Source organism: Cimex lectularius, unplaced genomic scaffold, assembly GCF_000648675.2.
Source record: "Cimex lectularius strain Harlan isolate CLEC.00 unplaced genomic scaffold, Clec_2.1 scaffold252, whole genome shotgun sequence".
NCBI classification, from domain to species: Eukaryota; Metazoa; Arthropoda; class Insecta; order Hemiptera; family Cimicidae; genus Cimex; species Cimex lectularius.
In genome coordinates this window covers 2,051-16,619 of record NW_019392777.1, presented here as the reverse complement: position 1 = coordinate 16,619, position 14,569 = coordinate 2,051, and the positions used below count along the sequence as shown (strand labels likewise).

At 34.7% G+C, this 14,569-nt stretch overlaps 1 protein-coding gene across 1 annotated transcript; it reads left to right on the top strand.

Moving 5' to 3' along the window:
- Positions 1 to 1,489: 1,489 nt before the first annotated feature.
- Positions 1,490 to 13,308, top strand: LOC106670788 (GTP-binding protein Di-Ras2). Its single transcript, XM_014401379.2, has 4 exons — positions 1,490 to 2,397; positions 7,187 to 7,327; positions 7,390 to 7,743; positions 10,446 to 13,308. Exons 2-4 carry the CDS (start codon positions 7,190 to 7,192, stop codon positions 10,548 to 10,550), a joined length of 597 nt encoding a protein of 198 aa, XP_014256865.1. The 5' UTR covers positions 1,490 to 2,397; positions 7,187 to 7,189; the 3' UTR covers positions 10,551 to 13,308.
- The last annotated feature ends 1,261 nt before the right edge of the window (positions 13,309 to 14,569 follow it).

Here is a 14,569-nt window from a genome sequence, read left to right as displayed (position 1 = left end):
CAAGATCAAAACGAATCTAAACGACTTGTACATAAACACACCTTTTCTTTGTTGCGGATTTTTTAGTTCGCCAAAAATGACGTCCACAATTTCTTGTATTGATAATTCTGTAGAGACAACTACGCAGAAAAGGTGCTTAGGTGTAAAGGATTTTGACCAAGTGGCTTTTTATTTTTTCCGTTCAGAATGTGCGGCCCAGGGCTGGCCAAAAATCATATAACTGAGCGTAAGAATTATTGGGTTTTGTTTGTCATTGGACATGTAAAAAGAGCTTTTTTGTGGTCGTCGGAAAACAACAACGTGAAAATTGGTGAAGGGCAAATGTCGAACTGTATTGCTCGTTCTACACTTGTAGTCCCAGTGTATCAGGAAATTGGGCTCTTTGGGTCCGCAACTTCTCGCTTTAGGTCGAGTTCTTAATCAACTATTTTTGACCAAAATTTCAATATTAGGGAGATTGTTTAATTAAAATGAGATGCAATCAAGTAATAAATTCTCAAGAGGAAACGTTATTGGGATTGTCTTTTTGGATAAATTTAAAGGCTGCAAAGCGTTTCAATTTGTATAAAAACTTGGCCGTTCGATATATTTTGGACAGCCAAGACTCAGTGCAAAATCTGAACAATTGGTTGAATCAAATCACATACAACTCATCCTATGCGATGTGGACTTTATACCGGAACATCAAATCGATGCCGACCGTTTAAATTTGGTTAATTATGGACAGCCAATGCTGACCCTATCCAAAGATTCGACCAAATCTTACTAACGCATACAAGTCATACTAATGCAGAGCATTGGCATATGACGCTGCGGCTTATTAAAAGCAATTCAATAGGGAAAAATATCTCCACTTGTTGAATATCGGAGAGCCAAGACATCGTGTTCAAAATTCGACCAACTGGTGGTCGGTCTAGCAACTCATACTATGCAACAAATGGCATATAATTTTCTCTCAAATTCAAGACAAATAAATCCCTTTGGGTAAAAATATAGGAGTTAATTTTAGAGAGCCATTAATTTAGCCAATTGGCCAACTCACATAAATAAGTCATACTATGCAACTAATGGCATTGATTACCTTTTCTCTCATTCCAAGTTATAAAAAGGCTTTTTTTCTAAAAATGATTTTCTTTAATAAATCATGAACAGCCAAGAAATAAAAAATCCAGATCAAAATTAGACCAATTGGATATTTTTGGATAAACGTCATCGTTATATCAAGTCGACAAAATACGGTAGTCATTCGTTTTGCCCAACCCTTAACGAAAATGTGCAAATCGGGCTGAATTTTTGGCCAAGGCAGGCTAACCAAAAATCAGTCAAATTTTTTATTTTATTGATAGCTAAAACAGCCAATAAATGTGATCCCAAGCATTCCAAGTGATCCTTTCTGATGAAAATGTTTTTGGATTGGGTTGATTTCGGACAGCCAAGACTCCGGCCAAAATCGAACCAATTATTTTGGATAATAAATTAATATAAACCAATGATACGATGATAACAACAGCGCCATTTGTATTTCCTCCTTCTGGAAGCAAACGTATTAAATTTCCGAGGCCAAAATTTTTTACAATAGTTTTCAATTTCAGACAAGCCAATGCTGACATTGACAAAAATCTGACCAATTCAGTCAACTCGCATCTTACTGTCATACTGCGATTAATTGCATATAATATTTTCTCGTTTCAAGCAATCAAAATTTCCATTGATGAAAATGTTTGAATTCGGTTAATTTTGAACAGCCAAGACTCCGACCAAAACCTGACCATGTTAATCAACTCACATAAGCAAGTCATTATACTACTACTAGTGGCATTTATATTTTCTTCTTTTAGAAGTGAACTTGTTATATTGCTGAAGCTAAAATAGCGGTATTCTTTTTATTTTGGACAGCCAATACTGACAATGACCAAAATCTGACCTATTGGTAAAGTCAACTCGCATAAATATGTCTTACTATGCGATTAAGGACATATCAGATTTCTTTCTTCCAATTAATGGAAATTTCTTTTGATGAAATGATTGGATTCGGTTAATTTTGGACAGCCAATACTGGCCAAGGCTAAAATTTGACGAAACTGATAAAAGAAGGACGTTGAAATTACTCAGAATTGGGAGATCTTCGGGTTCGGATTTTTTTTCAGCTACGGTTGGAAATCCCGCCATTCCAGGGTGAAAATCGATCGTAGGGGGCCCCCGTTGGCAGCCCTGGGATTTGGTGAAGATGGCGCAGGGCCACCGAGCCGGACCACGAACCCTCAGACAGCGAGCCACAACTACTGACATCGTTATGCGTCTCAACTGAAAAAGTAAGGCAGACGAACCACGTCCTAAACGAGACGCGAGCCCACCGGCCACGTCGGCATCCAACGAACTAGTCCACTACGACAACAGGTATGTCGCAACACCACACCCAGGGGTGGTTTTTCACAAAAAGCACATTTAAACCAGAAATACGCCCCAAAAACCATAGTTCGATTTTTAGAGAAGTCTAAGACATTTAATCAAATTAAAACAAGTGCATCGTTTTTAAGTCTAGTCCGTGAGTTGATGTTTTGCTTCCCCCGTTTCTGGCGGGTCGGGCTCGTATCGATCCGCCGTGGGGGTGGAAGATCGCCCGAGTAACCTTTGCCACCCGCCCCCGCGCCGACACGACACGGAGAGCAACCCCCCGAACTTTCAATGGGCCCGCGGATCCCCATTGACAAATCTCTGTTTACACTCGAGTTTTGGTCAAAACGAGAAAACGAGGAGGAAAGGAGGAAATCGATGGAATGAATTTCAAGGGCGGGCTCTAATAGTGGAAAAGACAGAAGCACGATTAGATAAAACTGTCCACAAATCTGAACATACAAGATAAGACACGAACAAAAATATTTGTGTAATCTCAACATTCCTCTACAAATCGACACATTTTTCCTCAATGTTAAATACACAATCACTGTCAATATGCCACAAATTATCAATTAAAAAATAATCTACAAATCATTGTCAATACTTGTTCTAAAAAAAAGAACGATAATTGTCCTTAAATCTCGCGAAATTTTCAACAATCCACTGATTGCTAAACGACCAAAATCTTCATTAATACTTGCTCCTGACGAAAAAGTACAATAATTGTCCCTAAACATGACGAATCTTCATCAATACTAATTTCTAATTTGATAAAATAATACTAATTTGATTAAAAAAACTTCATCAATACCTATTCCTGGCGAAAAAAAGTACAATAATCCATAAATCTGCATCAATACTTGGACCTAAATGTCTAAATTTTTACATCAATTCCTAGACATTAACAAATCTTATTTCTAAACGTTCACAATTTTTCAAGATTACAAATTCGTAATTACACGTAAAACTTCAATTCTTGTTCCTGAAGAATCAAATATCGTTCCTAAATATCCACAAATCTTCATCAATATTGATTTCTAAATGCTCACACAAATCTGTATCAACTGTCATTCCGAAAGGTCCATAAATCATCAACAACACTTGCTCTTGAAGAAAAAATGTACAAAAAATGCCCATAAATGTCCACAAATCTCCGTCAATACTTGTTCCTGAAAAAAAAAATTGTCCCTAAATCGTCCTAACGCTGATTTTTAAACAATTAAATCTTCATCAATAATTTCTAAAGGACCCAATTTTCATCTATATTTGTTCCTGAAAAAAATAATTTTTCTTAAATGCCCATAAAACTTTATCAATAATAATTTTTTAAATGACCACAAATCATCTATATTTTTTCCTGTGGGGGGACTACAAAATTGTTCAAAAATGTCCATAAAACTTCATCAATACTAATTTCTACACGACCACAAATCTTCATCTATATTTGTTCCTAGAAAGAAAAAAAAAGGAAAAAAAACGGAAAAAAAACAGTACAATAATTGTTCATAAATGCCCATAAAACTTCATCAATACTAATTTCTAAACGACCACAAATCTTCATCTGTATTTATTCCTAGAAAGAAAAAAAAGGAAAAAAAGAAAAAAAAGAAAAAAACAGTACAATAATTGTTCATAAATGCCCATAAGATTTCATCAATACTAATTTCTAAACGACCACAAATCTTCATCTATATTTGTTCCTAGAAAGAAATAAAAGAAAAAAAACGAAAACAAAACGGTACAATAATTGTTCATAAATGTCCACAAATCAATACTTCTTCCTGAAAAAAAATAATTGTCCCTAAATCGTCTCAATGCTAATTTTTACACAACCACAAATCTTCACCAATACTGATTTCTAAAGGGCCACAAATCAATTATCAAAACCTGAAGAACACAAAATAAACGCCCCTGTAGGTCCCCAATTTTTTTAACTTTTTACAAAATATAACTTCTGTATATCACAAAAATCCCTGCCAACCTATTCAGAAACGAACAAAAATCTTCATCAGTACCAAACCCCCTCAAATCTTCATTAATAAATGTTCATAAAGATGAACAAATCTTCATCAGAACATACTGTTCCGAAACGCTTCATTCATACCAATTCCTAAACGTTGCCAATTCTTCATCAATAGTCGTTCTCAAAGACCCATAAATCTTCATAAATTCCTGAAGAACCAACAATCTCCCTAAAAGAATACCGATTCTGAACGTCCATAAATACATCCCATCTATCTAATTAAAGTAAATTCAATAATCAATTTTACGAAATATGAAAGGGTTACCAATGGGGACTCCGTTATCCCCACTTTGTGCCGAAATTTTCATGGATAATTTCGAAAAAAAAACCTTTTCAAATCGAACAACAAATTAATTAAATCTGTTCATTTCTGGAAACGCTATGTAGACGATATTCTATGCATACGGTCGGGAACATTAGAGGATCTCAAAGAATCCCTCTAACTAATTAATTATCTACACCGTAATATAAATTTTACATTAGAAATTAACAAAGAAGGTTGTTTGAACTTTTTAGACCTAAAATTTAAATTTATTTTTAAACCTAAAGAACACTTGCCTAAATCTAGCAAATTTTCGGAATTTAAGGACCATCTAAAAGAATGGTACATGTTTTCAATTCAAATTTAAATACAACAGTGTTACTTCAACAAAGGGAGAGTACTAGATTGGTTTGAGAAATTCGAAATTAAAAAATGTAAAATTCAACATGGTGATAAATGATTTTGATCTACCTCCCATTTTAAATAATAAACCCATAATATTAAACGTCCAAATAATTAAATTAATTATTTTAATTGTTATTATTTTTGTAATAAATTAATAATATTGAGGTATTATTCGAATTTTTTTATCTTTTATCACTAATTTATAATTAATTTCTTACAGTATTTACTATCGTATTATAATAGTTATTTGTGTTATAATTCCCGTTTTTCGCACGTTCAAATTGAGCGCCAATAAAAAAAACCCAGCTGCTAATTGGAACGTCGCGTTGGGGGGGGGGTTATCAGCGGGTTCACTATTGCAATTCATGTCGACAGACGTGGTTGTAAAAGTCCTTCAACCTGATGATGAGCTAACGGCTCGAAATCCGGATTGTTGCGAAACAACTTACTGCGAGTAGGAACCATCTTTTTAAAAAGGATAAATACATCATTCTTATGTCCTCAAATCTTCATCAATACTTGCAAAAATAAAAATAAAATAAAATAAAACCGTAATATTGTTCCGAAGCATTGACAACACTTGTTTACGGTCGTCAACATATTATGGTTGTACCTGAATCATATAGAGACCCTTTAATATGTATACTTTTCCTGGACGTCCACAAATCTCAAAACTTTTTCTATGATTACTTGTTCACTAACTACAAATACTTGTCGATACTTGTTCCCCTGGTTATGCAAAACGGGTCCATGAGGGACAAGATAGACACGGGGCCATTTGGCCCGCGGAATACAACAAAACCTAACGAAAAACTGAAAATTAGGCCGGTTTAGAACGAATTTAGACAAAAAGAACACAATTTGAAAGAGAAAGCTTTATATATTACTTTAAAACCAACAGAATTAGTTAAGTCTGTTAAAGGATGTTGTAGTGCACTTAACGACAAACGATATGACCTTATTCGGGATTTAAGCTTGATTACAAAGTCCTAAGCCCCTGGGCTTAAAACTTCACAAAACCTGATGAATTTAGAATATGACAAGATGTGAAATAAAATTTAAAAAATCAAAAACCGACCTCGGATTGTCAGAAACTAACACAAGATCAACGAGATGACTATAGATTGGGCTTAAAATAACGGTTATAAAAGTTTAAGTCCCAAGACTTGATACTCGATCAATTTTTGCTTGTTATAAAGTCCAAATAAAAGTGGTGCAGAATACTATCAATATATCAAAGACTAAATTCACGTGCTTTTCCAAATGGGTCCAAAGTTTGGTTACAGAGTTTCAAGCCCCTGATCTTGACAATTATATCATAAGTTGCGCTTTAAAACGATGCGTGATCATCTTAAAGTATAACTTTACGTTTTATTAAAAATGTCTATGGCAGGTTTAAGAATATCTTACATGACCGTATATGGGCCAAAGCAGTAAGTAATTTTTGGTCGGGAAGATTCGAGTAAAATCGAAATTACTGTCATTATATCCTGTAAATAAATTTAAGGCCTAATATTAACCAAATGATTGAAGACTTCAGGTATGATCAACTAAGATTCGGAATGATTTTTCTAGTTTCAAGACTATGAAATGGGCGGAAGTCATCTAAATGCACCGAATTGGGTTTAAAACCTAGTTCTGCTATGGTCACGATGGATCAGTGTTGTTATAGTAAACAGTGATCAAATTCATAATTGCCACTGTTTAGCAACCTTTCAGCCAAAGAAGAAGAACACGGGCTTTTTCAGTTTTGACGTAATTTTCAATACTGCTCATGAGTGAGTTGACAAGTGAACTGGAAATCACATCATTTTCATGCTACGCCTTTAGAGAGCAGCAAAACCCGGTAAAAGCAATTTTTTTTAAAGTGCTGGAATTACACCAATCTTCAGGTATACCAGATTTAAAAAAGTGCGAGGATTAAAGACAGTAAACATTAGGTAGGTGGTCAAGTATAATAATGCTGATCCGCCCGTCGAATCGCAAGTGGGGAAGAAACTCGTCTTCATCATTTCTGGGACGGTCTCATTGTGAACTTAAAGAACATCATCTCGTACATTACAGTTCATAGGTTTGAAGTTGATATTTTGTCTGTTTAGGAAATGCCAGAACAGAGCAACGATTACAGGGTGGTGGTGTTCGGCGCAGGAGGCGTCGGAAAATCCTCCCTTGTGCTTCGATTCGTCAAAGGAACATTCAGGGAAAGCTATATCCCGACTATCGAGGATACGTACAGACAAGTTCAGTTGACGTTTTACATTTAAACCAAAATGTACAAGTTTTTAAACCGAACTTTTTTCAGGTGATCAGCTGCAATAAGAACATCTGCACCCTCCAGATCACGGACACGACAGGCAGCCACCAGTTCCCAGCGATGCAGAGGTTGTCTATATCTAAAGGGCACGCATTCATCCTCGTCTACTCGTGCACGTCGAGGCAGTCGCTCGAGGAGCTACGGCCCATCTGGGACGTCATTAGGGAGACGAAAGGCGCCGACCTCGCGTCCATACCCGTCATGCTTGTCGGGAACAAGTGCGACGAGTCGGAGACGAGGGAGGTCTCCAGCGAAGATGGAGAGAACGAGGCCAAGGCCTGGGGATGCCACTTTATGGAGACCTCCGCCAAAACGAACCACAACGTCAAGGAACTCTTTCAGGTGCACCAAAAGACCAAAAACCAATCCGATAACATTTGACAAATTTAAACTGTTATGTTAAAATATTACGGAATATCCATATGGCCAAAACGTAGGCTAAGTAGTATGAAATCCCAGGGATTAATTCTAGGTCAGTCCTTGTTGATAATGGCGATACTTCACCACGACAAACTGTAATTATACTCTGCTATGAGATACCATTAATATAATAGGGAATATAGGTATGGCCACAAATTGACCATATAAGTCCGTTATAAATACTTTACACATTTAGCTATAAGACAGGACTTGATTTTATAAAGCTACTATAGTAAATTAGTAAACTACTAGAGTAAATCTTCAGCGCAAGTGATTAAGAATGCAAGCGGCTTTGGATTGCCTGAAGCTTTGGTCAAGTAGTTAAGTCGCATGACTTAATAATTCATCGGTTTTACACGAGCTTCACTATCTGTAACCTCAATATGATGTTGCTATAAAATACTACAACAAATACACTAAGGAAATCATATGGCCTTAAACCGGCCTGAACTGTGATTAAGCAATATGAAGTCCCACGGCTTCATAATTAGGAGGTTGTGCTTTAAGATGATGTAAACTAATCGTCTTAAAGTACAACCCGACTCACGATAGTACTTGATTTTATAAAACTACAAAATATCATCTACATCTTCAACGTATTTATAAATGGTTAAGAATGGATACGGCTGCAGCCTCAAGCTCTAATCAACATAAAGTCCCAGGGATTAATCCTTTACAAGTGCAGTTATGGAAAGAAAGACGTTGATTTTACAATACTATAAAATGTCCTGTAAATCTTCAGCACAGTTCTCCATCGTTAATAAATCTTCATTAATGGATGCGGCTTTGGATTGCCTCAAGCTGTGGTCAAGTAGTTTGAACTCCCAGGACTAAATAGTTGATCGGTTTTACTTCATAATGATGGAACTTCATTATCTAAAACTCCAATCTGATGTTGCTATCAAATAGCACGAATATACTAAAGAATAACAATATAACCTTAAACCGGCCTAACTAAGCTTCAATTGGGCAGTATGAAGTACTACATGAACAAGTTGTGTTTTAAAACAATATGACGTAATCGTGTTAAAGTACAACTTGACTAACTACAGGACTTGATTTTTTAAAGCTTCAAAATATCATGTAAATAAATATCCAATTCATTTGTAAAGGTGAAGAATGAATACGGCTTTAGATAGCCTCAAGTAACTTAAAAGTCCAAAGGATAAATACTTTACAAGTGCTGCTATAATAAAACAGGACTTGATTGCTACAAAATGTCTGTTCAATCTTCAGCCCAGTTTTACGTGGTTATGATTGCTGACGGCTCTAGATAACCTCAAGATTTGGTCAAGTAGTTTGACGTCCCAGGACTAAATAGTTCATCGGTTTTAACTGGTTTTTACGGAGGTTGTGCTTTAAGATGATGTGGCTTAATCGTCTTAAAGTACAACCCGAATCACGATTTTGATCACTTGATTTTATAAACCAACGAAAAATCATCTACATCTTGAACAAATTTATTTATAAATGGTTAAGAATGGATACGGCTTTGGATTGCCTCAAGCTTTGGTCAAGTAGTTTGAAGTCCCTGGACAAAATAATGCATCGGTTTTGCTTCATAATGATGGAACTTCATTATCTAAAACTCCAATCTGATGTTGCTATCAAATAGCACGAATATACTAAAGAATATTTTAATTATAATTTTAAGGTTATTAATAATTTTAAGGTTATTACAATATAATCTTAATACGGCCTAACCTATGACTAAATGATTTTTAACGATTTTATGTCGCAGAAAATCTTCTGTGTCAAATATGAAGCTGTATAATTTATTGTAATCATGTTCAGCACTTAATGGACGTAATTCAATACCCTAAGCATATTAACATATTACCTAGTTGACAAAGTCCACGGACTTAAATGTTCATTAGATTTAATTTGGAAACTTAAGTAACAGACGGTTTTGCTGTTGGACTTTATAGACTGAATTACGGAGAAAGAATTTAACGTTTACTGTAGCGTATGGTATGACCTTAAATTGGCCTGGCCTTCGGCCGAGTTAGATGTCCCTGGGTTTTGCTAGCAATCACTGCACCTTCAAATCAATTTAAAAATCAAAATTTGTTTGTTAGATCATATGCGACGAATATGATGATCTCAAGGTTTGGTCACGTTGTTCCAAATCCATGATCCTCATAATCGATTCTTTCAACAATAAATCGATACTATTCTATTTTGCAAAGGCGTAAAATAATCGATTAGTGCCATACCATAAATAAGTTTTAGCCGAATATGGTCCCACTCTTTGGTCATGGTGTCCCCAGCCCTTGGTCGTCATAACCGAACCGTTCAATGATAAATCGATACTAATCGATTATTTCAAAGTCCAAAATAATCGATTAGCGCCGACGCCATGCAGGTTTTTGACAAATGATACGACCTCGTGTGTGCCCAAATTTTTGTTTTTCAAGCCACTTGTCGCCATAATGGTTCCCGTTGAACTTCGTATCAATTCATATACATAGATCGTAACAAACTACTGAATGCGAAAACTTTTCTCTGGAAAATAAACAGAGTACCTACTATTTTATTTCACCTGGAGCGCTACTCCTCGGGCGGTTTTTTATTCATATTTTTAAGTTAAAGGTTAATTTTAAAATTGTGTCAAAATTTTTCAGGAGTTGCTGAACCTCGAGAAGAACCGCAACATCTCGCTGCAGCTCGAGAAGAAGGGCCAGCTCAAAGGGACGAAGAAGATCAGAGAGAAGTGCCGGCTCATGTAGTTTTTCAGAGCCCGTGAGGTCTCGCCAACACCTGTGATAGAATTGAATATATATATATACATAAACAAAAAAAAATCTACAAAACAAAAAAATCCAAAAAAAAACAACAACAGACAAACAGGCCGAACCCTGCATATCTATTAATAAGACTTCTCTTTTCACCACGAACATTTTTCACACGATTAGAAATTTTTTTCTTTTGGTCGTACACCTAAAATCTCATCCAAAAACTATTGAACAATTGAATCAGGCTGTTAGGTCGTAAAAGTCTGTAAAGCAAGAATAAATTTAACGTAAAGGACGAAAAGACCTGTAGTAACAAAGAAAACTCGAGATCTTCCATCCGCAAACATTCTCTACTTTTTGATCATTCAAAATAAAACTTCAAATCCCACAAAAAACTACAACAATCAAAAGAGAAAATTAAAAAGTTCGGTCTTTGTGTTAAAAAAACCAAGTTCACAGACAACGAAATTTAAAAATTGAATGCGCCAAGATATATTTTGCGTGGATTTTTTTGGTCTTTTTTTTGGACGATGGGTCAATACTGTGATAAAATTGGGGAGTAGCGACGGTTGGCACTTTTCATTTCTCTTCAAAAGAGGGGAAATTTCGGGGCGCTGATTTTTTTTCTCTCTTTTTTCGCGTACCGGTAATCTTTCTAAGCCGTTGGGAATTGCATCTAAAATTGGTTAAGTTTCAAGGCTTAATATTTGGTATGTTTTATTCAAATACGATAGGACTTAACCTTATAAAACTGTAATGTAATATAACACTGAAATACCCAGTTCAAATTATCAGATAATGATATGGCCTTAGATACGCTCAAAATTTGGTCAAGTAGTTTCAAATCCTGGGACTTAATAATCGACATGTTTTGCTATAATTAGACAGGACTTGACGTTATAGAACTATAATGTAATAGACCACTGAAATAACTAGTTCAAATTAACACATAATATTAGGTAGGCTCAAAATTTGGTCCAGTAGTGTGAACTCCTGGGGCTTAATACTTGACAAGATTTACTTTAATACGACAGGACTTGATCTTATAAAACTATATACAGTTTAACTATTAAATACACAAGTCTGCGTTAACAGATAATGCTATAGCCTTAGATAGACTGAAAATTTGGTCAAGTAGTTTGAAGTCCTGGGGCTTACTACTTGACCAGATTTACTTTAATACGACAGGACTTGACATTATAAAACTAAAACGTAATCTAACTCTGAGATACCCAGTTCAAATTAAGCGATAACGATATAGCCCTAGATAGGCTCAAACAGTAGTCAAGTAGTTTGAAGTCCTGGGGCTTAATATTTGACAAGATTTACTTTAATATGATAGGACTTGACCTAATAAGACTACAATGTTGTATAACTCTCCAAACCATTATAACAACATGAAAGTAAACGGGTCGTTATTTGGGCCAATTAGACCAAAGCAGTCGGTCTTTACAAAAATGACCATTTCAGGTTTTAATAAATTCTAATCGGCAGTATTGCCGATTAGAATAGTCCGATGCGACCAGTTTACGTACTGCAACAAATAGATCTTGTATTGAAGACATGACAACGAATAGACTTTTACTTTGGTTGATGGAAGCTACAAGGTTTTTCGAGTCAATATTCCATTAAATCGATAATAATCGATTATTTAAAACTAAAAATTGATCAATTAGACTCTTGCAGCGGATAAGTTTCGGTCGTATGATATGGCCTCATGTAGGCCCAAACTTTGGGAATGTAGTTCAAAGCTTCTGGTCGTCACATTCGACCCGTTCTACTTTAAATCGATATTGATCGATGTTCTCGATCTCCGACTAGAAACGAGTCCGTATCGTGCAAAAACGGACGGCGTATAGAACCGAAACACTTAGAGCCACCGGACGACCCGACAGCACTAGGTGTTTATTGTCTCTGTCTTTCGATCTATTTCAAGTCGCAGGTTTTTAACGAAGGGCACGCGCGCCTTGCCATAAAATTGTTCGATTATGCTCTGTAATTTTTTTAAAAATTTTATTTTAAATTTTATTTTATGACAATTCCCAGTCGGCTGACTTTTTATTTATTAAACGAAATAGAATAAAAGGGAAACACTGCCGTCCCAGTTGCTTAAGAAACACAATGAAAACGAAGAAACACCGGCAATAGAAGAAAAATCTCGCACAACTCGATGTACAAAAAGAAATAACCCTAATAAAATTTAAAAAATATATACATATATAAATATATATATGATAAATGTGTAAAGAAAAATTATATATTTAAAAATGAAAATTTAAATTAAATAATAGTGATTAAAAAAATAATAATTAATGATTAAAAAAAAGAAATGAAAAAACTAGTAGCAACGAATCTTTTTCTCCATGGATTTTTTTACTATTTTTTGTCCCTCTTTAATTAATAATAAATTAATTATTAACGAAGGGAAATATTAAGAAACAACTAGATGAACGCTTTTATAGGGGCATGATTAAAAAAAAGCCTTTTTAGAAAAAGAAGCCGGGGGGTTTTTTAATAAGGTTTTCTCTCTCACTCTTTCTCTTTATCTCTCCTCTTCTCTCTTTCTCTATCTTGTGCTTGTAAAAATTAATTAATCTTTCTCCGCTTGGCAAGACACATATCAAAGGAAATTTAAAAAAAAATTAATGTGTATAATTTTTTCTATTGGATTTATAGTAGAAGATTTAGACATGTTCTTTTTATAAAATAATTATTTTTCTTGTATATATTTTTTCTTTACTTTAATTTATTTCTTTAAACATAAAACATTTCATCAAATAGAGAAATAATTAAAACTAAACAAAAAAAAGCTCATATATATAAAATATGTCTATACGATGAATCACCCTGTATAATTTTTTTCTAATTATAACATAGTGGTTAAGAAGAAAATTGTAATTGTAAATTTGCAAAAAACAGAATAGTGCCCTTAATTATGTAAATGATATTAAAAAAAATATTGAACGATAAGTTCAGTGTTTTTAGTTTGACCCTATCAAATATGCAACAAGGCGACCAGAAAAAATGTATGGACCCGACAAAAATCCGTTCATGGTACGGAATAAGGTTAAGGTTAAGTGGTGCTAAGCCCATGGATCGTTTTAACCTCTACAGTTTATTTTTGGATGCAATAAGTACATATACATAATAAGTACATTTAATGACATGGCGTTAACTTCGAACAAGTAGGTTGAACCTTAACATTTTCAAAGTTCTTTTAGAATATGATAGCACTTCATAATCGAAAACTGAAAAACCTAAGGTTGCTAGGAAATACCATAAACATACTAATAGCAATATATAAAACGGACTGAACAGTGATTAAGCAGTATGAAGAACTCGCCTTGATAATTATCGAGTTGTGCTTTAAACTTTATCTCTTGAAGTACAACCCGACTTATGATAGGACTTGATTTTATAAAGCTAGAAAATATTATGTAAATCTTCAGCACAATTATAAATGGTTAAGATACGGCTTTTGATTGCCTGAAGCTTTGGTCAAGCGGTCTGAAGTCCCATGCCTTAATAATTCATCGGTTTTGCACATGTTTCGTTATTTATTACTCCAATCTGATTAAAACATACTGCCTTAAAGTTGTGCTGTAAGATGATGTGAATTAATCTGTCTTAAAGAACAACCCGACTCGCGATTAGAGTTGCTTTTATAAAAAAAACAAAAAATCATCTACATCTTCAACAAATTTATAATTGGTTAAGAATGGATACGGCTTTGGATTGCCTCAAGCTTTGGTCAAGTAGTTTGAAGTCCCTGGACTAAATAATGCATCGGATTTGCTTCATAATGATGGAACTCATTATCACTCCAATCTGATGTTGCCATGAAATAGCTCAAATATACTAAGGAAAAAGATATGGCATTAAACTGGCCTAACCTTCAATTCTTCAACGTATTTATAAATGGTTAAGAATGGATTTGGCTCTAGACAGGCTCAAGCTCTAATCAACTTAAAGTCCCAGGGATAAATCCTTTACAAGTGCAGTTATGGAAAGTA

Bases quoted from the DNA above. Each gene is read 5' to 3' on its own strand.
- LOC106670788 (XM_014401379.2), top strand. From the start codon at position 7,190: ATGCCAGAACAGAGCAACGATTACAGGGTGGTGGTGTTCGGCGCAGGA. The intron at 7,328-7,389 runs GTTCAGTTGACG...AACTTTTTTCAG, and splicing joins TCGAGGATACGTACAGACAA to GTGATCAGCTGCAATAAGAA. The intron at 7,744-10,445 runs GTGCACCAAAAG...AAAATTTTTCAG, and splicing joins ACGTCAAGGAACTCTTTCAG to GAGTTGCTGAACCTCGAGAA.